We start from the raw sequence: 25,804 nt of genomic DNA, 5'->3' as shown, positions 1-25,804 counted from the left end.
AAAATACTATATGCCTATTCATCTGCTTTATCTCACATTTCTCTGGAAACATTGGGGGGGAGGTGGGGGATCACAAGCTGCCCACACACTTAATACCGATTTATGAACCTCTCTTGGCTTTACTGTAAATGCTACCATAAAGGGGAACAAAAAAGGTGAGAAGGGACTGGCATCAAGCACAGGAGCAACTCAAAAAGAGTTCTCAAAAACCGTGATTCTAGCTCATTACAAGTAACTAATACATTAATATACAGATGTCTGTTCAAAGAAAGCTGGTAGCTAATTACACTTATGATTTCAATTTGGAACAGCAAATAAGGAGCAATATTTTTAACAATGTTTTCAGAGCTGAACTACACAATAAATATTCCATGTGACATATACCCTACACCTTTGCTCAAAGGTGATAGTTTCATCAGGTTGGTTTCTCGTTCTGTGCAGAAGAGAACAAACAGTAGGTCCTGTTCGGAACTAGAATAAAATAGGTGATAATGAATTACAGGCAGGGTAAATATTGCCTGTGATAAATAAATTTTTGTTATAGCTACCCTGCACTTGGAAGGATTTCGTTACAGACAATAAGGAATAGAATATTTGCTCACAGGAAGCAGAATGAATAGAAAAGGTTCTTTTCATTGTTTGTTACAAAGGTCTGTGCCGTCAAAACCGTGGGAAATTCTCCATGTGGACGTGAACATTACCACTATCACTACTCAGACTAACGTTGAAATCCTTATCGTTATTAAGAGTTCACAGAGATTAAACTGTAGTTAAGTTTGTGGGATGTGAGGACACAAACATTATTTTGATCACAGAATAATTCAATCGGAGCACTGCCCAACCAGCACATTTAACTTGACTAACTGGTTCCTGCATTCACTAGTAACATAATGGATAGTTTCTGAAAAAAACCCTAAAATATAGTAACTTCCAGTTAGTCACTGCACAAGGCTTGCTTCAAGTCCTAGTACCAGCTGAGCATGATTACGTCCTTGAAAACACTTCTAAAAACCACCACCACAGATTTTCCATTTTTTTATTATCTTTTGATTATTCTTGGGTCAAATTTGCCAATCAGGATCAAATTTGCCAAATTTATACCAATTCTAGGATATTTAGGACTTTTTCCTAACTGCCAATTCCATAAACTCAAGTCAAAGTTTGAAGGAGGACGATTTTACTTCATATTGTATAATGCAATTCTTTCCCCACTCCTCCCTCCTACCTTTGAAGGCTATTCTAAGCCTAAAACTGTTTTTTCATATTTTTCTGAATGCCTAACACAGCACAGTTTAGACCTTCTAATGCGCATACAAAACAACAATTGAAATGGAATTGATTCTACACTATATATATGTGGAAAAGATATTTAATTGTAAAATAGAAAAAGTAGGCCAGAGTACAGTTTTAAGGGTAATTCTTCTGTGTACAGTATAGGTAAACTAGACTTTTTGCTTAAGTTTATATAAACAATTCTGTAAAAGCAGTGGAACATGGAACAACAAAGCAAAGCACAAAGAGTTTTATCTTACAAAAAAGGAATCTGCACAGTAGTTCAAAATTTACTGTAACACAGCACTGAACAATCTTAAGGCAGCTCAGTCTAAGCACAGGACTAGAAGCCAGGAACTCCTGAGATCTATTCCCAGGTCTACCACAGATTCATGTGGTCTTGGGCCAGTCATTTAACACTCCCTGTGTTGCACTTATATCAGTTATAAAATTGAGACAATAACACTCACTTACCTGCCTCAGGCAGTACAGTAAGGGTTCTTTAAAAGATTTTACAATGCTCTGAAGATGTAACGTGCTATATAAATCCTAAGCATAATAGATCACTGCACAGACACACGCAAACACAGTATCACAGTGAAGAACAATGATGCTAGCTAAGAAGAGCATCACTACAACATAAAAAAATTACTTGTCCAACTGCATAATTAAAATGCAAAAGTCCATTTAGAAAAAATGTATCACTGAAATAATTTCAAGGCTACTGGGGAAAATAGATCAATAGGAATATTCTAAAAGAACTACTATTTGTGTTCCAGTGGAGACATTCTTTTCCATTCATTACTGAACTTTAAAGTGTTTGTACAGGAAAATTGTAAGACACACAAAGTGAAGTTTCAATGCCTCCACTACCAAATTTTAAATTGCCTCTAATATGTAAATTGAGATATTTTTTTTTTGTTCTTTTTAGTTACAAATTACATTCTTCCAAGAAATATACCATCCACAATAAAACTGGCTGCTAGCTTACTTCAAATGACCTATAGGCTAAACATTTTTCTCATAATTTTTCTCATCTTTGCTGAAAAATACCTATGCAAGATGTATGTGCAGAAATTATAAAAACATGCAGCATATGTACAAACTGAAAAGTTTAAAAAATATTAGCTTCATATACATGTAAATCTACTTGGATATATCTGAAATTAAATATAAAAATTTCACCACCTAAAATAAAAAAAACCCCAAAAATGGTTTTCAGAGAATCTGAGACAACTACTTAAAGCTGTACAAAGATTTCCACCTGGAAATGTCTTATTCAGAGAAGTTTAAGTTGTTACCATGTAGAAATAACTGTTAATTAATTTTGTCACATAATTCATTTTCAAGTTGTCAGCTTAAATCAACAACATCACCCTTAAAACTGTTCTGTTTTTCAGAAGTTAGATTCATACTAAAATCAAAAATTTCACAAAAACATTGGCTTCTCGTGTTTCTGGATCCCTTCAAAAAGATTTATCAACTCATTTTGAAACTGTAAAAAAAAGAACTATTTACAGTATTTCATTTTAAATACTTTTCACAATTTCTAAATTCAGAGTTTTTATGTTACAAGAAATTCATCAGAGCTCACGGTGTAAGTCCAGTTATCAACTTGTAGCATCTTCTCTATCATGTAATCCTGTGTCTGTACCTATATAGAGTACAGTTCAAGATTGTACTGCAGGTTTTTGAAAGTAACAGGCTTTGCAGTATGTTCATTTTTTATTAAACAGCTTCTTTATTAGTCTGGAGACGGTTCATTGCCTCTAACTTCTGCCGATAGGCCTCTGCTTCTTGTTCTTTCTTTAGAAGCTGCTGACGATATTTTTGTGCTTCTCTGTTTGCCTCATCCAGCTGTTTCTGAAGAGTTTCTCTTTCCTATTAGAAACAGAACCAGCAATATTTTGTCAAATACAAGTTAAAATGGCAAATACTTTTCCTTTACATGCAGCTCAAGTGTTAGGGTATCATGTAGAAACTGTTCAGTTCTCAGGCAAACCTATACGAATGCTGCTGTGTAAATCAGACATGAACTATTACACCAGACAACTCCCCACAATAAGGCTTGAAGTGTAAATATAGTAAACCTAAGTTTCTTTAGCTGCAAAGATAGCAAGCAAGTCTTCATGGAAAAAGAGTGAAATAAAAAAGTGGAAGCATGGTGATCAAATACTAACGTAATATATTAACATTTCTCCAATGATTCAATTCCCTTTGTTACTTTTTAAAATTGGAATCCAATCTAACAGGGTTGTCCCTTTCTGTTGTATTTCTAATCAGACAGTATAATGGAAACCTGTTACCTAACAGCAGTTTGCACTGGAAAGTGACAGGTGCCCACTAACCAAAATACACATAACTGATTTCTAAATGAAGTGACTTGAAGTGATTGATACTATGCGAACCAGAGGTATAATTACATCCCCAAAGACACCACATTTTTATGAATTAATAGGCATTTAGCCAGATAAGCATCAATTCAAAAGGAGTAACTTAATGCTCCATCCTGCATACAAGTTTGTTGGGGATGGCTATAAAATGGTTTCCAAGCAAAATAATACGGAAAATGCCACTTCCTATGAAGCTGCCTTAGGCACTAAGGAGAATGTATTTCTATCTCCAGTGACGTAGGTACTGTCATTTTGTTTGATGCTGCATTGAGCCCAATTGAAAAAGCAATTTGCTTGGAAAATAGTTTTGTTTTGATCTTCAGCCAAATACTATTTCATTAAAGTACATCATACTTTTATGACTAAGGTAGTATTTGATTTCAAATCATTCTTTCCACTGTAGTTGTTAAGCAGCCACAGGAGGGAGGTTGTCAGAGAAGCGAGCTATCTCCCAGAAAAACAAAACTCTTATCAAAAACTGAGGCCCAGTGTAAATACGTTGCCTTTTCACCTTATTCCCATCCCAGCAGTTCAGTATCACATTCCCATTTAATACCTCAAACAGTTATTAGAAGTTTCTCCTCCCACACCCCCATAACAGCATCCCTATTCTTCACCTCTTTGATGCACTCACATATTTTCACGGTCAGAGCCTGAAAATACAAAATACTCTGCCTCCCTTCTACTTGCTACTGTTCTCAGTACTTGTCACAGTCACATTTAGCAGTCACATGCTGTGCTGAATGTGCTGGAATATAATAACATAGGTGATCAGATCATTGCTAACAGCAGCATCTGTATAGCAAAAACAACAGGTGAAGGAGAGATGTTATTAACAGGTTATAAAGACTAGCTATAATACAGAACAGAACAAACTCCATTAAGTGCAACCTGATTTTACATAGGGCTTTAAGAGCTGACAGAAGCTAGCTAGGGTTTGCTTTACTTGGAGCATATGCTGATAAAATGAGAGCTCATCTGATCTTGTTTATTTATTTGAAAAGGAAGTTCAGCTTCCACCTCTGAAAATTTGAATTCTGCTTTTTAAGCAACTTTATGAATAGCCAACCCATGTAGCAACTAGACTGACGAATGCCAAATGAACGGTAGAGCCTACACCTCAAAGGAATACTCCAATGGTGTTCCAGCACCAGTCCAACCAAAACATACTGCTATTTCTGTAAGTTATCTATGTAGTTTAAGGGGAGCCAACAGCTTACGTGAAACAGCCTTGTGGCGTAGAAAGTTGGTGAAAAGAGCGACAAGACAATTCTCAGGGAAGTGGTCAAAACAGTTGATCCTGCTACATGTGGAAAGCAACCCTTTCCTCTTAAGGGCACTCAGCTCTGGGATATACTGAGCTAGGCATTATCTATCTCATGAATTTGTCACATAAAATACACCAGAAATCTACTACCGGCAAGAAGCAAAGCTGCTCTGTCTGCTGGGCTGCAGAAGCATAAGAACCACCAGTAGCTCACTGGCCAGTGGTTCTGCGATGCATTACAGAAAGCAAGGCGCTATCACTACTATGGATTGTGTGCAGACTGCAAACATTTCGGGGTGCAGAGGTTCTCAGACCACATCTTATGAGCATTTCCCACAGAAGAGAGAAATAGAGCCTTGTACCCATAAGGAGTATAACACATTAAGGAAGGGGTAGAAAAAAAGGAAAAAAAGTAAGTCTCAGTGGCAGAGACAAGAATATAAACCCAGTATCTACCAGACAGACTAGCAATTCAAAGCATGTAGGTTAGTCCAGCAACTAATAGGTGTAGTTTTTAGACAGTCATAGTCCTAACGTAAACAGAATGAGTTAAGGAATTGAGGCCAAGTATACTGCCTAACTAAGCAGTGGAAAGAAACCAATGCTTCTGGAGGAGCAATGCAGATCTAAAGGGGACTGAACAGTGAAAACTGGTTCCTTAACTTTGACATCTAGAATAGGGAGGACTATATCTGGTCTATTAATTTAATCAAATCCAGAAAGTGTTCTTAGGGCATTCTTTAGAACACAACTGAAAGTGTTCTAATTATCTGAAGTCCTTTTGTATCAGTATAAAAACCTACACAGGTAAAAATCAAATTAGAGGATCCTGAGTGCTCTTAAGAAATCTTCTATTTGATCAGGGAATTTTCTTCATTACATGTAACTTTTCTTAACAGTCTATGTATTGACAACAGGGACACCCATAACTAAAATAACCAAACCAAGCAGGGATATGAATTCATCAACATAATTAATTCACAATTATGATTTTTTTTTTTTTTTAGTCTAATGAAATGTTTGTCCTGGTTCTAATGCGTGTCACCTTTCAAACATGCAACATGGGAAAGACAGTCAAATTCAAGAATGAAAATAAAAATCACTGTATGTTAATGAGTTATGCATGAAAATGAAAAACAGAGTATCTGTGTGACAGGGGTTTTTTTTGCTGCCATCCTATGTTTAAAATATCAAACTGTTTAGGAAAACTGCTATCACTCTTCAAAATGAACTGAAATGTTTGAACTTAACAGACCCAAAAGAGAAAAATCAAAAACCACCACTACAGCTTTAGTCGTTCACAATACTTTCACAAGAAAGTTTGTCACCTCACATGAATGGGAGGATGTTCAACTTAAAGACTTTCAAACCACAGTTAACTGTTCATACGCTATGAATTTAGAACAGCTGAAGAAAGCACTCTTAGCCTTGAATCAAGTCTTTATAATGAAATAAAGGAATGAATCACCAGTGAGGCAAAGAAACCAAAAAATAGTGGTTTTCTACATTAAAAAAATATTTTAATGAGGGGAGGGGTCCCACTCCCTCCAAATTCAAGTATCTACCACCTTCTATGATGATGAATTTTGAAGTGAACCAACTTTATGTGCACTTCTTTAATGTCCCTGTTACCAAAGTGAGGTAGCACCATACCCCTGTGAACCACAATAAGGCTCCTGAAGTCAACTGGCCTCCACAGAGGCAGTTGTACAGGCAGGGACAAAGTCAGTCATCAAAATTTGCACTTAAAAGTAACACAAAGTAACTAATTTAAACCAACTTCTTTCGATATTTGAGAAATGTGTTTAAAATATATAACTGAAACTGGTAATCCCCTTAAAAGAATTATTTGTACTGTTATACCAACTATGTGTAATTAGGAACAGATCAATTTATTCCTTAAACAATCTAGTTCTTTTTCCTTCACCTAACAGAATTATTAAAATATTTAAGGAAATGTAATTTCCTTTAGGAATAATTCAGGCAGATGTTTAAAAGTGTGAACAAAAGAAATGCTTTTATTGTAACAGTCATACATTTAAAAAAATGCAGCAAGAAAATTTCAACTGTCATGATAACCTGTAATGACCACAAAGCTGCAAAGGCCAAAAGTATTTGATATGACAACTTAAGGACAAGGAAAGCAAGTGATGAAAGGTGGTAATTATTGTTATTAGACATGGATAACATATAGCACATACTGTACAATAAAAAGTATTCAATTAGGCACAATTCAATAATATAAACAGAAGTTGGAGAATACAACCTTTGATAAATGAAATATCATGGAGTTGACAAAATGAGATCTTACAGCCTAGTCAAGGCAGACAGCAATTTTCATAAATTTTTGACCAAAACTGGTCAGCACAGGTAGAAGTAACAGAAGAAGTAATTAGATGGTTGTCCTACTGTGGTTAATATAAAAAAAAAAAAAGAGCGCTATAATTTTAAATTGAACAGCTACATCTATTTGTCATATATTAAAAGAAAAGCTCTCTCAATGTTGTTAGGTCTTCTGCACTATAATTTAAAAAAACAGGATGGTGCAAAGATGTGTAATAGTAAACTGCTCCAGAATTAAAAAAAAAAAAGGGGGGGTGGGTGGGAGGGGGCAGATAAAAATTGACAAACACAGAATCTTACTGTTTCACATTTCCATTAACAGTTATCTAGATATCATGAATGGAAAGGAAACATTGCTAAAAGTATGATCTCACAATCAGGGCAAGCATGTGGTCATAACAGAAAGATGAGGGTACAGTACTCTCATTCACTGCTAGCGGAAAGAGTCAAGATACTTGATAATATATCGGTAGCTAGTTTTAAACACTAGCTAGTGATCTTAAAGGAAAAACAAAAAAGTTAAGTTATCAAATACTTAAACAAGTGTCACTTTTACGTGCACGACCAAAGGATGAAGCAAACAGCCCTCCTATATTCTTTTTAGAACTCTGTAAAAGATTAATTCCAGTAACAGGGGAGACTGAACAAGTTATTGTTTCACGCACTTCATTCTGTGGTAACACAGAAATTAAACTCTAGAACAACACAAAAAACCGCGACCAGATACTCAGTGCTGAACGCTCTGGTTAACACATATCACGTAACATACTCCTTACTTCTATTTCTGCAGACTCCACGCGATTTTCAACAATCTCAATGCACTGTCTCTTCACTGGCGGTTCTTCGCTTATCACAGTTTCTTCAGCAATGTCCGTTGCTGGAACCGTTAATACTGAAAACATATTTGTACATATAAATACATTTACTTCAAACAATATTTGCACTATATAAAATTCATATAATTAAGTAACTTTATTAACAGCAATAACATGCAAAGACTTTCCCTTATGAAAACACAGCTATGTAATAATGTGCATTATAAAGTCAGTACGGGGAAAATTTACTATAAACTTTAGCTACTTGTATGCTACTAAAGAATTTTAAAATTCTTTGTTGCTGAGGTCTACAATAGTTAGCTGTCACTCTGGAGTATCATTGCTGTTTTTCACAGAGGAAACAGACATGGAAGTGAATTGCAGCACAGTTACCAGTCTGTCAATTCTGTAACTTATGTAGCAGACCATCTCCTTTATAACGTTGCTGAAGCAAATACTAAATACAAAACTGGCTTTTGATTTTGATTAGTTAGAACACCTTAGGTAATCTGAAAATCCAGTAGTTATTAACCTTGGAGGAAAAAATTTAGGGATCTAAAGAAATTCATACTCTAATTTACTCATGCAACCATCTGGCAAATAAATCTTGTGACTGTCACTTCAATTACTACCTACACACATTCATGCTGTCTGATAACTAGCTGTACTTGTTCAGACAGACTGTGAACCAAATGATTTGTCTCCAGTGTACAACTCCACCCTGGGAGTCCTCATGGAGAAACCAGAGAAGGAATCATTTTTGTCTAAATAGTAGTGGCAGAGCATCTTTAAAAGAAACCACCCAAAACACACGCATGTCACAAAATGGCACTTATTACACTAGCAGCTTCCACAAAGTACATACGGCCCAACGGGACAATTTCTGTCACCCTGGCTTCACTGGTCTGCCACTGCTCCTCTAAAACCTCAAGCATCTAAGACTTGGCTTTTGTTCTAATCAGAACACACTCCATGGGACTTGCACAGCTTGCTTCATGCATCAGATTTCTAAATCCAAGCTTCATGTCCCCACAATTTTTCCAGCAAGGCAACAGCATAAGTAGTGGAAGAAGGCTCTTGCTTTACTCCATCTTCTGGTTTTCATAACGAGTTTGCAAGAATCAAGCTTATTAAAGGCAAAGCAAGTAGTTATCACTTTTCCCTTAAATGTCCTATTTCTCTTCCATACAGTTTAGTAATTCTTCCATTCTTTCTCCTAATGCAGAGACTCAGCTGACACGTGGTAACGCACTGAACTGCAATAGCTCATGTGTCTGAACCTTTTGCAGTATAAGAATTCAAAGATATATTTAAATTGATAATTACACAAAATTGTCCAAGCTATTTGCACCTAACAATTTATTATTATTACTATAACTAACATAGTTCCTCAAGCTCAAACCGTACAAGTTTCCACTCACCTTGCTGTCCATCTGGCATGGTCACAATGATTGGTTGCCCTATTCCACTGGTTGGAATCGAATGCAGATTACCAAGCTGAATGCCATCTGTAACTATAGTAATAACTTGCTGACCTCCAGAACTGACAACTTGCTGAATAGCACCATCCACAGATTCTGCAGTCACAACCTCTTCTGTGGCCACAACTATCAACAGATTAGTAAAGGAATTAAGTAAATTTATAAATTAAGCTTTATGATTTCAAATGCATTTTGGTACAGCTGAGAAAAAATTTCTTCCATGTCTTTCAAAATTTGACCCCACCCCCCAATTAACGCATTACTACACATTATATTGTTAATAGAAATCTTTCACCAGGCCAACAATAAAGCACTAACATTTTGAAATATACATGCAGTTCTGTCCTGGTTTACCTTGCTCAATATAATAATTTTTTTATTTAGCATGTTTCCTAATAGATAGACTCCACTCAAAACTGATGCTTTGGGTTCAGTGTTAACGTGGCAGCACGAACAAGAGTTGTTTTTAAGAACACAAATAACTTTTCCATTGTACACAAGCTGGACTAAGTTACACTAACAGCGGAATAAAAAAGAAAATGAAACTTGAAATATTAGCTTGAAACTACTCCTCAACAAGTGCCTTGCCAGGTGTACACCTCAGGACCCAGCCCTGATTTCTCTGCTTACAATAACACTCTTCAAGACAGTAACAGACTGAAAGACCTCTAGAGAATCTTAAAGTTTTGTCTGTACTACATGGGTACTTCAAACACAATCACAAATTTATTTACTATACAAAATATGAAACAGGACTAAAGGAAAAGTTCTACAGAGCTGACATTTTTACCCCTTCGAAGGAGAAAGATAAAGCTAAAAAAGGAAAACAAACATTGTATGTATATAATTTTATAGGTAAAAGTAAAAATAAAAAATCCCAGCTCAACTAAATATTTCAAATTCATGATTCGATAATGAGTATACAGCAGTGAACTCTCACAGTTCTATATTACATCTATAAGTCAAGGTAAGATAAGGGGAAGACTGCATTCAGAACTACAACAGATACCACAGCTTGCACTATACACTGTAACTGGGGTCTCGCATTACCGCCTTTTTTTTTTAAAAAAAAAAAACATCAAGATACTGAGACGAAGAGCAAGATCACTAGTAGCACACTAGTCAAAGAATTTTCAAGCACAGAATTTCAAGCACACTAACTCTGTAATTTATTTTCAATTTGTCAGGGTAAAAGCAAAGCCTTTGATTTAAATAACAGATATTAGAGTGCTTTCTATCTACAGAGATGAAATTAAAACCCTATAGACTGTGTTGTGATGCTCGAGATGAGAGAAGGTAGATAAAACCCTGAAGCTTTCATCTTTTAAGTTAATTACAATATAACACACACAAAAATCACTCTGTAGTTCACATAATGACTGCAGTCATTGCCTTCTGAAGATCTTTATGTTCAGAGATTGCTGTCCTACAGCACTGCTTAAATATTCATAAAGTGTTTATTCAGCAAACCAAAACAGTAAGTCCTACATGAATAAGTGGTGTTGTATTGAACTTGATTTAGCTTCCAAGAACAGGCTCAGCAGTAAGAAAGACCACTGTGACCAAAAATTCCAAGTTGCAAGTGCCAATACTAGCTGCTGTGGCAAACAGCTCTGATCTTTCAGTTTCAAACTCAACGTTGGGCTTTTAGTTCTGGAAGGAAACATTATTAGGACTTCTCCAGACCTTGAAAGAAAAAATGGAGATTTTGTCTAAAAAGAAGTTATTCTATATAAAAGAAAAATAACCCCATCAATACAGTCCTTATTCCTCCCTTGCTCTCCTTCCATATCTATATCCATGTAATCACTAGTTACGACACTACTTCACATGCTGAAGGAAAGCTGAAGTCATTTAAAACAGCAGCACTATTATTTTCAAGAATCTCTGTATTAATGTGCATTATTTTATTCTGCAGTGTGTGCAGGGGGAGAACAACTGCACATGCAGTAAGACATACGCCTAATTCCAACATAAGCACACCAAATACTGCATTCCAAATACACATCTTAAACCACTCTAATCCAACTCTGAGTTCCATACATACATTATGCACCACGTTTGTACGTAACGTCCATGTCCTCATATACACTTCATTCGAGTAACAATTAAAAAAGGCATGATTTATTCAGCTCCAGTGAGAAGCACCTTTCTTTCTTTGGTTTTATGAAATTGATGTGTTTTTAACTGTAAGACATGAGGAACTAGGGGGAAGAGATCAGGGTAAAGTTAACTTGGAAAGAAGAGAAAAACCTAGACAGAACCAACATAAAAGGCAAAACCTAAGTGCTTTGTCCAAGTTTATACAGTCTTAAATACAGGAGGCTAAATACAAGGTAAGAGTCAAAACCAGAACTCTCAATCCAACAATTTTTGACAGTTTTTATAAATGGATCTTTTACAAGATGAGCACAAAGAAAAGGGGGCTTTTGTTGTTGTTGGGTTGGTTTTTTTCTTGAACACATGTACTACTGACGCACAGGTGACAAAAAGCTGCTTTTGTATTCTTTATACTTTATAAACTATTAAAGGAGTAAGAACCCAGGAAATAATTTGCAGACAGTAAGATTCTGCAGGATTACCCACACATCTGCATAAAAATCAAAGCAGAACTGAAACAAACAGGAGGGTTAGGTATGATGCGCACTGCATTATTGAAGGTGGGAAGCTACTGCATCAAGACTTCAAGCTTACTCCTTCCTGCCTGTCATCTCCTGCCTCCTCTCTAATAATTTTTATCTTCAGTGACATGTAACATAGGTTACGCTGCACCGCTGCAAGGGTAGGGCCACAAAACATGGGAACACTCAGCTAGTTACCAAAGTCTATCTACTACTGAGTCCTGGATACACATTTAATGCTCTGTAATCCCATGCAATCCCTTCTTGAGTTTCTCTCTCCTACAGTTAGATCTGAGTTTCACTGAAGTATATTAATTGATTGAAAACATCAGCAGCTTCTTCTGTAATTAAAGGCACTGCATTTTGGTTTTGAATCATCCGCTTCACTTGCAATATTTAAATGTCAAAAAATAGTATAGCTATACTTAGTATGGCTTTGAGAAGTAGTAGAAGAGCTCTATTAAGAAGAAATCTTGCAGGACTTCAAAATACTGAGAGATGAAAACTCAGGTATATGTTGGGATGCAGCTGTCATGCCAACAAGTCTGAGAGTACAGATTCTTCTATATTTTCAGTGAAGACTGCTTCCTTAAGAATGATGTCATCTGCAGAGCTGAATTCTGTGAGAACTTTTAAGTACCAAAGACTTTGGCCACGCAAAGTATCTCAGTTCTGTAAAATTTATCATACTGACCATCAGCAACAAAAAAGCAAAATAAATGCATTTCTTTAGAAACGTGTTCAGAAAAATTCAGGTTACCATAAGCATCATAAATCCTTGATCGACAGAGGGTTGTTGCTCTCCATAGTGATCTCCAGTCACTGGCTTTGAAGTTAGGCACATTCTTGCTACATATCACATCACTAATCAGTGCTCAAAATCCCAAGCTAACTTGGAAATAAGGCTATAGTGCTACATGTCAGTATAATAAATACTAAAAATACTAAATAAACAAAAAAGCAATCTGGCCTAGCATAAAACTCCAGTAGCTACAGACATATCATACTGCCTGAGAAAACTGGGGAGCAATGTATGCAAAACAGCACTGGGTGAGTAAAGTATGCATTAAATACTTCACAGCTTTCTTTAGAAAGCCAGGTCTCCACCAAAACACCTTTTGGCACTCTCAGAATAACAGAAGTTTTTATTCAAGTACACTACTTCAGAGACAAAAACTAGAGATTTCTGTCTCCCAAAGCTAGCTAACAAAGAATTAACATAGCACTTGATCTCCTAAGTGCTAGTTTTACCCGATTTTTTCATGCAATGGCAAGATATTAACATATGCCATAATTGGAAAATATGGTCTGGGACAGAAGTTTAGTGGCGTCCTCTTATAAAGTAACTTTCAGTAATTCAGAAGCTTTTGGTCACACTTTATCATAGATGGTATTACAACTTGCTTAAATTACAAAAGGAGGTCTTTTCCTTACTTATATCTCTCTCTCTCTCAAACCTGTTACTAGTAATGACTAGTCTTTATTATCCACTTTGATTAGAAGACTCCTGACTGCCATTTCTTTCTTCACTTTGCATGTTGTAATGAACAAAAGTGAAAAAGTACACAAAGCAAGCACCACATTATTCAGAAAGAATGGAGAAAGATATCCAGGGCAACTTGCAGAGTATGGAACCTTGACCAAAGTTTTTTTCAGACAAAGCAGTAACTGGCAAAGATCCATGAGGCAGGGGTGAAGGGTTTTTGTGTTAAGAAAGAGGAATGCAAAACTTGGGAACTAGGGGCAATGGAATTCCTTGTGCCTTTCTGGCTTCTTGTCATGGCCTTATGGAATAAGGGAGTGTGCATACAGCTGCAGTGAGGGATGCAGGCTGCTTCTGCCTAGGAGGACAATAATGTATTGCTAGGCTGACGTTTACTGGAAGTGCCATGACAGCGCACCTGCCTGAAGTGGGACATGCTAATCACTACATATTGTTATAAACGCAAGCAGAATGCCTCAATGTTGAAAAGACGACCCATAGACATTCTAATGGGCAAACTGCACATTAAGATCACCAAATATTCTTTGCCTTTTGGGTGAAAGATTAAGAAAACTGCTGACAAAGTATATGCAAACAACACTGGCGGCCATTTCCCAATACTTAACAGAAAGAAGAATTCAAAGAAAACATTCTTCCACCAAATGCAACTAGACTGTATGTAGCCAAAGATGTGAACTCAGTCTCCTGAATTATGCGTGCTTTCAGCAAGATGAATGCTGCTCACATTAGGCACAGAAATACCAGTTGTGGTCAGAAATCTTACTAAGAAATAAGTGTACATACAAATCTGGCACCATCCAGGTCAAAATAAAGGAAAAATTTTGCTCATGCTGAAAAGAGGAAGGAAGATTGTAGTCTCATTTCTGTATGAACTGTATCTCCAAAAGCGCCAGTTACGTACTTTTAGTTTATTAAATGAGGTTAAATGACTTGGCTTTCTAACCTGGTGTTTCTGAAGAATTAGACAGTGGAGCTGATGCTTCTGCTAAAGCTGCCAATGTGGCTAATACTGATGTTGATGAATTTCCAAACTGTACAGCAGACACTCCTGTTTCATCTAGTAGGATGAAAAAAAAAGTTAGCTGATAAATTTAAAACCAGTGAAGTCCCTTTTTTTATTATTATTGCACTGAAGCTTCTCATACACACACTGTTCTCAACAACATTCTGCTAAACCAAAATGCTATTCTGAAGGCAAGTTTGTTAAGCAAATACAACTTCTGATAATTTATCTCTGTGAAGACTGTTGTTTTAAGTACCTAGATATTTACAACACATAAAAAACACTGAAGAGAAACATGGTAACTACTCTATTCTTACCACTGTTTTTGCTCAAGCCTTTTCACTAAATGGTGAAAATCAATTAAAGTATAAAATCCCAGTAGCTATCCTATAGCCATCTAAATACCTGTTCCATTTGATGTATTTGCAGAAGATACCAGACCTGTTAGGTTCACCACCCCTCCAGGTCCGATGATGAACTGCGGTGTTGCTGCATGTATCGTCACAGTGTCCGGACTCTCTGGATTCGTATTGATTTGATTCTGCATTGCAATCTAGGAGACAAAGGTAATAGTACCATTCCAGTTGTAGGTATAAAGAAGTTATTTACCTTGTAAGAACTAGAATTATTGCACGCTCCACTCAAACAGGGAGGATCTCCCTTATTATACTCATGCAATATACACACATCATGTCACATCTTGTGCTCTGTGTAAGTACATGAGAAACATTTTTTTTTTTTGGCTGAAATCTAAAGACAAAAAGTCTGTTGAAGTCAAAGAGAATAATAACACACTGCTACTTCTCCTTACCATTTATTGTAAACAAAGAGGACCATATAAAGACAAGGCCCTTTTGTGGATGTGCAAGCTCAAGTGTCTAAAATGGAGGCCTGAAGAACCAAAACGGCTGTGGCAGCTATATGCCATGAAAATCGGCTCCGACAGCTTAGTAATTGCCATGAATTGTAGCTGGCATTCTTCTTTTTGTCTTTCTTTGAATTATTATTGACTTTTATTTACTATATCCTTTCTGCCATGAAGAGGAGGCTAAAGGAACAGACCAGAAGTTCATACAGGACAGGATGTAGGAGAACAACAGATTTACACAGTGGCAAAATGGTATTTTTTCATTTGCTTTCTATTCTTTTCTCAGTAATGCTTAGCACTTAATTTGCCTTTAAGAACACTATTGAACAGCAAGCATACATTTCCATGGAAGTATCTATTATAATCCCGATCCCAATCACTTCTCCAACAATTCAATCCTAGTTTTCCTAATTCTGGAAAAAAAAGCCACCTATTCTCTCCCGATCTCCAATTGTTAAAAAATTAATATCCATATATTAAGCTAATTGAACATGAGGGTATAGTCAAAACATATCCGGCAGAGTAGGGAGTTAAGTTTTACGCCTTGCTTGTGAAGAGTCTACCTAGTTCTGTGTACTACAACACTCAAATTTAAGAAAATAAAGGATACTTATCCTTGACTTTGTAGGTGGTGAAAACGCTCTTTGGCCAACTAATGTTTACTAACGTTAATCTCATTTCCATGTTATGAACTAGACCGGAGTTTAGCATTAGCAGTCAATACAGGGCCTCACAGCTGCTATATTAAAAGCTTAGTTTATCCCATGCGTAAACAAGTACTTTGCTGCAAGTTCCCTTAACATCATGAATCAGAAGTTACCTGTAATATTTCTGCAAGGTCTTCATTTCCATTGTCTACTGCAATATCTAATGCTGTTTTGCAAAATTTACTCTGAGCATGAACATCTGCTCCATACTTTATTAAGAGTTCTACAACTTCTTGGTAGTTATGTTCAGTGGCCCAGTGAAGCGCAGTCATTTTGAGCATGTCCTTCGCATTGACATCAGCACCATGCTACAAACAAGATCAATGCATAAACTGTCATTAGAAGTATCTGAACTAAATAATGAAGAAGCATATGAAATAATGAAGGTCACAGAATTAAGCCCAAAATTGTCTTTCTCCAGCAGTAATGTCCTGTTATCTTACATTTACAGATTTAATAAAAGTACTTCAATCTCACTACCAAATAAATTACCTCAACAGATGAAAGACTCCCTAAGACATAACGTGTCTCGGTTCTAAAAGTTGTTACCCACACAACATCAAATTAAGAAGTAGTCTTATTTTGAAACAGCAATAAATAATTCACCTGAAATCATGATGATTTTAATGGTCAAATAAATTACAGTTTAACAGGAAGACAAAGCACCCAATTCACACAGTATAAATATTCATATCATTTCAATGTTGGTTTCATGACTAAAAAGGAAGTTGCAAAATTTGTCCATAAACCATTGTAATATCCCGCCTCAGACAGTCTTTCAGTAATCTTTACCTTAAGTAAGACTTCTACTATGCTGGCATGGCCTTCTGATGCTGCCATATGTAATGGAGTTCTGTCCACTTTGGTTCTGGCATCCCGACTTACACCTGCTCGCAGCAACACTTCTGTTGTTGAGTAGTGTCCATACTGTGCTGCTAGATGAAGTGGAGACGTTCCCAACTACAATGTAACGGAAAAAGTGGAGTTTTAATAGATGTCAGTATGAAGTATTTCTTCTTATTCTGGAGCTATCAAACTCAGGTATCAGGCCACCACTTCAAAATCATTTTGCCTTGCAGTCTCAAGGAAAGAAACTGTCAGGGTTTTTACAGAATATGAAGAGAGGGGGAAAAAAAAGTTAATTCCCCCCCCCAATAATCACAAGACACTAAAAACAGCTCACTGGAAGCAACTTTGAGGTCTGTGCTATTTTTTTTTCTGTCTTTTTGAGGTGTGATGTTTCAAGGGGCCTAACCCCATTTTTACTGTTGGTCAATACGCCATACCAACATCGGAAGGGACCTCTGGAAGTCATTTAAGTCCAGTCTCCTACTCAAAACAGGGTCAACTCGAAAGTTAGGTCACTAAGTAGATTAAGGCTCTCAAGGGCTTGTAAATACCCTAGAATTTTAGGTACCTGACCTCCCTATACAACCTATTCAAAAATAGGCACCTCCAAAAGACAACTCAGAGCCCCTGTATCAGGGAACTCTCAGCTGCACTTATTAGGTAGTTGGGACTGCTTTCTTAATTCAGACTTCTTACTATACTAAATACATAAACAGAATAACTAGGAGGATGATTGCTGCTTTCTCCCATTAACCATTCCAAAGTTCATCTTAAAAGCCACCAGAACAAGCTCATTCACAGTCTGTTACTAAAATCAATAGGAGGTTATATGAAGAAACAGACAATTATACTTTTGAATTAGACATCAGATGATGTGACTGTAGAATTCCAAGAAGAAACTCCCAAGGTTTGCAGTATAAATGCTTAATTGTAATAATCCTATTTTCTCCATCAGGTGAGAAAAGTAAGAGGATTGACCAAACACTGCAAAAGTTTTCATTACCCAATCTGTGGTAAAAGGTGCTCCATTTGCCATCAAAATGCGAACTTCGTCATCTTGACCTGCTCGCGCAGCTTCTAAAAGTTTCTTTCCCAAATCTACTAGTGACATCTAGTGAAGGACATAAAGGAATATAAAGAAGAAATAATAACATTAATACTATTTCAAGTACACAAATGCCGCTGTCATTTTTTTAATTATTATTTTTTAACTACTCTGAAAAGTTAAAAAACTGGAGTTTGTATTTTAACCATGAGAACAAGCTTTATTGATTGCAATAAGCAGCTTGATTTTAGAATTACTTTTGTCAGCCAAACAGAACTGACACTGGGGTGAAGATTTCAGTATTACAATGCTGTAACCATAGCAGCTGCAAAGTTATATCAAACTAAATTTAAACTGAACTGGATGCATATTTCTTACAGCAGAAAGTGGTTTAGAAGCTCTCACCTGATAGTGCAACCAGCTACAGCTTTGTCCAGCTTTCAAATAGTATTACACCATGGCTGCTATGTCACATGCCCAAAAGCACTATATTCACTTATCCAAAATGCCTATACATATTTAAGAGGTACTACTATGTAAATGCATTTAGATAGATATGAAACACAACACCTTTCTAACATCTTGTCCATCACTATCACTTCATTTTGTTCACCCTAAAAAATTATTTCTGTACTCCTAGCTACAAACTGATGCAATAGGCATATATTATTGTACTATTTGCTTCAGATATATGAACTAAAATGTCTGCATGAAAACAAATACTACCTGCTTCAACTGTCTATAGTTACTAAAAACACGTTAAGTGCAAAATTTTGATTGAGACATGACCGAGATACTAGCTGAAAAACTTTCACATTATCCTTAGATAATCGCCCTTTTACAGCACTCAAAAGTTCCATATAATACAAAGCACGCAAAACTACATGTAGACAAATGACACCCATCTATGTTTCTGTTGCATCAAAGATTTCCTAGGATAACATCTTTTTAAACCCACTCTATTTCATATTTGCTATTAAATTTGTTCAGTAAAAAGAAAATTTAGAACTAAACCATAACTCATGCTACTAACCAAAATATATTATTAACATTTTAGTCCTATACCTATGTTTTCCACTACCAGGACGCTAAGAATGGAATTACTTTCATCAGTTTGGTTTCCAGTCACAAGCAAATTTAAGCCTGTATTACTAATAACAGCAGCTGCAAGGCCATGCAACCAATTTCCTACACAAAGTTAGAGTATATCAGTTCAGAAAGAAATCCCAATAGGATCATTTTTTATCCCTTTTCTTAAACATACACTTCTATCACAAAACCAACGTGTTTAGAAAGTTCTCTGTACCTGGCTCAGCTGGCAAAATCTGTGTGGTATATTGCTCAATAAGCTGAAAGCTATTGACTTTGGAAGAAATTAGAAAGGGAGATGGAAATACTGCAAATGCAGAACTCCAACACGTATCAGTAGAGCCATGAACTGGAGCAGATTACCTCTTTGTCTACAGAACTGACTGCAGGCAGCAATACCCCCTTCACCAAGATAATACTCCATTTATGTCCATCCTTCTAGTACACATGGACATGTTGATTTGTCTCCAGCTAGAAAAGGGAAGAGGAGCAGGAAGGTGGCAGGACAGGACAAATACTGACAATGGGAAAAGGAAGGGAAAAAGGAGCACAGAGTCAGATGCAGAGGAAGAGAAAACAGCTGACTCTCTTCCATGAAGAAAAAGAGCAAAAGAGAAACAGCAATAAGAGAAAACCTAGTGTCCCCGTTAAAAGGAGACACTAGGAGTAATTATATAAAACAATAATAGAACAGAGAGGGCATTTGGCAAGTACAGCAGTGAAATAACAGAATATAGCACTCTCTTTATATGGCGCTTTTTCTTTTTTGGCTGGGGGGGTGCAATTTAAGAAGGAAAAAAGCACACACAGACACATACACTTTTTCGGGTGGTCTAGTACCACCACATCAAGGTCCTCAGAAGCAAAAGGAAAACTGGAACTTAATGCAAAATACTGAAGTTAGGAACTAATTTGGAAAGACAATTCCTTTTCTTCATACTTATTTTTGTTTTAAACACCAGTAGAGAAAAGGAACTAATAGTCTCCTATCAGAATTAGAGAATAATTGAGGCTGGCCGGGACCTCTCAAGGTCACCTAGTTCAATCCCAGTCCAAGCTAGCCCAACAGGCTCAGGATGTGCAGGGCTTGGTGCTGTTGAGTTCTGAATGTCTCTGTGGATGAACATCCCACCACTTCTTCAGCCTCATTCCCGTGTCCGAACACCCTCATGGTAAGAGCTGCCTTCTGCATATACCTGTCTTTCTCCACTAACCAAAAAGACAGCCTTGATAACAAGCTTATACTTGATGTCTGTTAGATAACAAAAATAGGTCAATTAAATTATGGTCTGTACATTTAACAACTACCCATTCAGAACCCACTGACCACATCTATACTGGTGAAATAAGCTGCAAAGTTTGGTAGCTGCAAAGCTACCAAAACCCCATGCAGCAAAATCAAGCAACAAAAAAATTAAATTATGGTGGCCTGCAAAATACAAGTCTTACTCCCAGGAGATGTTAGGGAAAAACTTCAACCTGAGAGGGACACCTTTTCAGAGTCTCTCTGAACCACTACTGTTGTAGTCACGCTGTCAGAGTGACAGTACATCAGTTCTCATCTCAATGCAAAACTAAACAGCATTGTACTACACTCGGTAAGAAATGTTCTAAAAAGAGGCACATGGAAAAAAGAGGCACGTGGAAGATCATACATGATGTAACCTTCATTACCATGTATTACCAACACTCTCTTGGTTGGTATAAAGTGTTTGTATCTTAAACAAGAACAAAGTACTTTCCCCTTGTACTCAGCACTGGTAAGGCCTCAAATACTGTGTTCAGTTTTGGGCCCCTCACTACAAGAGAGACATTGAGGTGCTGGAGCGTGTCCAGAGAAGGGCAACGAAGCTGGTGAAGGGTCTGGAGCACAAGTCTGATGAGGAGCGGCTGAGGGAACTGGGGTTGTTTAGCCTGGAGAAAAGGAGGCTCAGGGGAGACCTTATCGCCCTCTACAACTACCTGAAAGGAGGCTGTAGAGAGGTGGGGGTCGGTCTCTTCTCCCAGGTAACAAGTGATAGGACAAGAGGAAATGGCCTCAAGTTGCATCAGGGGAGGTTTAGACTGGGTATTAGGAAAAATTGCTTTACTGAAAGGGTTGTCAAGCATTGGAACGGGCTGCCCAGGGAAGTGGTTAAGTCACCATGCCTGGAGGTATTTAAAAGATGTGTAGATGTGGTGCTTAGGGACATGGTTTAGTGGTGGACTTGGCAGGGCTAGGTTAACAGTTGGACTTGATGATCTTAAAGGTCTTTTCCAACCTACACAATTTATGATTCTAAAGCACCACAGAAGTTTACATATGTTTCATGATGTAGAATTTTAACTTCAGTTAAAATGACACCAGTTTATTTAGAAATGAAGTAAGAGTTTTGGTTCTCATAGGGTACTTGAAAGCATGCTTGGACCACCTAGTGGAAGAAAGTTAAAAAACTAGCAAAATTACACTGTTGAACTCAAAAATAAAAATCACGTTATATGTCAATAATGCATTAACAACAGCAACTTAAGAGGCCTTTCCAACAAAAGACTCATGCACATTTAGTCACTTTTAACCAATGAATACTAGCATTCACAAAATTTCTCAAGAGTAGTCAACCCAAAGCTAATTTCTACTTGGCAGACCATTCCAAGCACCAGTACTGTTAAGGTCAGGAAACCCTTGAGTAATAACATGCCCCACACTTCCCCCCATACTTTTCCACTGCTAGTACTGGGACATACCAAGAAGGGTCTGCAGTGTCAGAATTTCCCTTTCTTCCCTTTCCAGCAAAATTCTTCAGCTGCTCTCTTGAGATCAGTTAGTCACACTACAATTGCTTTTGATAGTATCACTGTGCTGTTCTATATATAGTACAATAAAATATATTTAAAATTGAAATAATATTTCCATCTCAAAGCAGCACTCTTTGTTAAGTACTGCTGCTACTCTATGTAGTGTTACAAATCAACTCTGCTGAACTGTGTTAGAGGGTACTCTTCAGTAACAGTGTCATTTCCATCAAGCTTGGCTAGCATGACAGCTGGGCAATGCTTTGCAAGAGGATTCTTTCAGATAATAAAAACATCACTGGCTCTGAAATAAAGTCTTGAGACTATTATAGTTATTCTTATGGCAATCTGAGTATGTTTTCAGACTGCTAACAGCTCCTACACAACTGTGTGAACAGAGGGTTTTGTCTACAATTGAGCAAATAGGGAAGAGCTTCTGCTGGGTTTGGACTTCTTTGCATTAACCACCTCCTGAACTTCCACATTTCATTACTGCAATGCATTCTGTACAGTATCATTAGCCAGATGCCACAATGAACTGGTAATTAAAATTTACATCGAATTATTATTGCTATTTTACTTCTGTTCAATAGGAAACCATACTGCTTTTTTGTATCCATCTTAGATTTAAGTTTTTATATATTCTGTAAAAATCCGAACATCGTGCTATTACCAGAGGGGTATGTAACAGCACTTGACCAGAGTTTAGGTGGAACTGTGTGTAAAATGGGCTCTGTGGGGAGGGACAGGAGCTGAAAAACATGCAACTTGGGAAACCTGGGGTCTCACACCACAGCCTACAGACAACAGAGCAGCAGAGTCTGCAGTCCAAAGAAGATTAAGTTTGGCTTAAAATATCACAGCACCTTTCAGACTGCTGTCCTGCCCCAAGGATCCTGGACCCAGCCTTTATTCCCCTTCTACCACTGCAGCGGTAGACATCAGCTGGTCAAAATCAACAGGCACAAAACAGTTGTTGCAGAACACTTACTAACATGGAGATCTCACAGGTGCCAGTGTACTTCTACCAAGGCATGCTCCTAGAAGAGACATACTTACACTAGAAGAGCACGGACTGCACCAGTGCAATTTACCAGAAGGTAAACTGAGTCAATATACACTATACCTATGATAAGGATTTGCAATCATTCCTAAAAACCCCAGGACAAAGTTCCATAAAATGCTAATTAAACAGATTTCCCTACTGAAGTGACATGCAGCAGAATCATACTTGGAAGATAGCTTGAGACCCATCATCTCTCACACCCATTACATGCTTCAAATCTTAATATAAAGATCATAGGCTTAGAGTATCCACGCTTCTGCCACGATAACGAAAATTACACTAATATATTAATAGCAGTCAGCTTTAATTCCAGTGCTTTCAGCTTTCCTCTATGACTGTGTTGTGTTTGTAACTAAATTCTCTCTAGTTTGTTTAAACAGCAACAAGACTTTCATGTTGGACTACGTATGCATCAGATGAAAAATATCTGATCTGAGAAAAGAGATCAGAAAAGCAAACATATCGTTGAATAGCTTAGTGGTTAAGATAAATTAAGCCTGTATTTATGCAGGTCTGTCCTCCAATTAGGTTCATACATTAATTTAAATTAGCACTAATCATCAACATAACTCCATTAAATAATGCAGATGGTAGAAAAGTCTTGTCCTTAAAAAGGACAGCACAGATTTGGCCATTATCTGCAACAAAATGCAACAACTAAAAAATATTATTATGCAACAAGGGTGAACCATTGGCACCAACCAAGATTTGGGCTGGCACTGCCAACAAACTACAAAGCTTTCACAGATAAGTTTGGCACTAGATACCAAAAAAGTTACATTATGGCAGCTATGACTAACACGAAGAATCCAAGGGCTTGTGATGTAGCCTTTGCGCTATACTACAGCCTTAATAGTATGTCTCATTAATTGAAACTTGAAAATATCCGTGAACAAAAATCACCAGCCTCTCTAATTAAAGCATCTGTTTTATTACAAGGAATCTTCCTCAACAGTTTCTGCCTAACACATAGGCCCAAAATAACTGGAAAACAAACTGTTTCCAGCAAAGAAAGTGGGTCACAAACAAGAGTCTACACTGAGCGTATGCTGATTTGCCATGTAGACTCTTAACCTTACACAGCAGATTTATGTACCCTTACAAGTATTTCTATGTGCATACACACTTCAACCAAACTGCTTAGTCTTACTAATACTTCAGAAGTCATGAATAATTTAAAAAAAAATTAAGCTAAAGTACTCCAACGTGTGCACTCACAACTTTTAGCACATTAACTCTAATATGCAGCATTTGCCATTAAATAAAAGCTACCTTAATAAGAAGGTTAAAGGACAACATACAACTGCTTTAAGTTAAAAACTCTAAGCACATAAGACTTCCTACAGGGGATTTCACCGACGTGCTATCAGACAGTATCTCGCCAACAGAAACTACTCTGACTACTAGGAGAGAAAAGAAAAAGAACAGTCGGAACTAACACATCTTATCCCACGTTTATGCTCCCATCATACGCTTTATTAAGAGTCCAAAGCAAGAGTTACAGACTCCGGGTGAGGGACACTGCAGAGGAGGGAAGCGCTCCCCTCCCACCGAAGTTGCGTCTCCTCAGGGCACCTTTGGCGCCAAGCACCGGCACGCAGCTCAGCCGCCCCCGGGCCGTGACAGGAACCGGCCACCCCCCCCCCCCCCACGCGAGGCCCGAAACCGTCCCCACGCGGCCCAAGACCGGGCTGCCCGGCGGGGAAAGACGCGGGACGAGCCGGGGGGCCCCGCTCTGCCCCACGGCGCCTGGGCCCCTCACCGGGGGCGCCGCGCTCGCCCGGGCCTGTATGGCAGCCGCGGGAGAGGGGCCGCCGCAGGCGGGCGCGGGCACCTGGGCCCCGAGGCGACCCGTCCCCGAACCCCGCCGACCGCGCAGCGGCCCCCGACCCCGGCGCAGGCCTTGCCCCACAGGCCGCGCCCGGCGCCCCGCGGGCCGCCCAGGCCGCCGCCGCGGCCCAGGCCGCCGCCCGCGCTGCCCGCGCCCCCCGCGCGGCGGGGTCCCCGGAAGGCCGGCCAGCGCGCCCGCTCTCCCCAACAGGAAATCCTGGCTGGGCTGGGCGCTGCGGAGGGAGCCGCGGCGCCGGGTTCCGGGGGAAGTGGAATTATTTTTTACCAGCGAAGAGATCAACTTCCACATCCGGTAACAGGGCCCTATACAAAGGCGCAGACTGACCTGGAAAAGCTTGGCCGGCCCGGGGGGGTGAGGGAGAGACAGGGCACGGGGATGGGGCCTTACCGTGCTGCCGGCCCGGCCGCCGCCGCCGCAACAACAACCAGGGGCGCCGGAGGCCGCCGCTCATCGGCGCCCAAAAGCCCCACACAAAAGTCCCCGCTGCGCCTGGCGGAGGGACACGGAGAGCGGAGGGGAGGGGCGCGACGCCGCGCTGCGCTGCCCCGCCGCCAGCCCGCGCCCGGGCGTCAGGCGGCGCGGGCCGCCCGCGGGCAGCGCATCGAGGGGCGCCCGGCACTTACCATGGGGTGCAGGTATTATCTTATTACACAAATATCCCCGACAAAAGGGGCTTGGCGGAGGGATACGGCCTCGGTGCCGCCTGCCGCGCATGCGCGGCGGCGCGGGGAAAGGCGGGGGAAGCGGGGACTGGAGGGGCCCGCCATGTTCCGTCCTGCTTCCCGCCCGGCGGGGGGCAGGGCGCTGCCCGCCCGCCGCCCTCGGCCGGCCCCGGCGGGTGGAGGCGAGCTGTCACC

General features: G+C 38.9%; 1 protein-coding gene across 4 annotated transcripts; it reads right to left on the bottom strand.

Moving 5' to 3' along the window:
- Positions 1 to 1,351: 1,351 nt before the first annotated feature.
- Positions 1,352 to 25,673, bottom strand: GABPB1 (GA binding protein transcription factor subunit beta 1). 4 transcript variants are annotated; one of them, XM_075506128.1, is made up of 9 exons: positions 25,571 to 25,673; positions 18,127 to 18,234; positions 17,067 to 17,234; positions 16,388 to 16,582; positions 15,105 to 15,252; positions 14,640 to 14,753; positions 9,512 to 9,697; positions 8,052 to 8,167; positions 1,352 to 3,153 (listed from the first exon to the last, which is right to left on the bottom strand). In XM_075506128.1, exons 1-9 carry the CDS (start codon positions 25,571 to 25,573, stop codon positions 3,001 to 3,003), a joined length of 1,191 nt encoding a protein of 396 aa, XP_075362243.1. In that variant the 5' UTR covers positions 25,574 to 25,673; the 3' UTR covers positions 1,352 to 3,000. The 4 variants fall into 4 exon arrangements, with proteins under 4 accessions (XP_075362243.1, XP_075362244.1, XP_075362246.1 ...); XM_075506129.1 differs by lacking the exon at positions 25,571 to 25,673 and adding an exon at positions 25,335 to 25,484; XM_075506131.1 differs by lacking the exon at positions 25,571 to 25,673 and adding an exon at positions 18,574 to 21,038.
- Between the last annotated feature and the right edge of the window lie 131 nt (positions 25,674 to 25,804).

This window comes from Mycteria americana, chromosome 6 (genome assembly GCF_035582795.1).
Source record: "Mycteria americana isolate JAX WOST 10 ecotype Jacksonville Zoo and Gardens chromosome 6, USCA_MyAme_1.0, whole genome shotgun sequence".
Classification (NCBI taxonomy): domain Eukaryota; kingdom Metazoa; phylum Chordata; class Aves; order Ciconiiformes; family Ciconiidae; genus Mycteria; species Mycteria americana.
This window is presented reverse-complemented; position numbering and strand designations above follow the sequence as displayed.

Coding starts and splice junctions, on each gene's coding strand:
- GABPB1 (XM_075506128.1), bottom strand. Junction 14,754..15,104: donor AAATACATCAAATGGAACAG/GTATTTAGATGG, acceptor TCATCCTACTAG/ATGAAACAGGAGTGTCTGCT. Junction 3,154..8,051: donor TGGAGTCTGCAGAAATAGAA/GTAAGGAGTATG, acceptor TGTTTCTAATAG/GAAAGAGAAACTCTTCAGAA.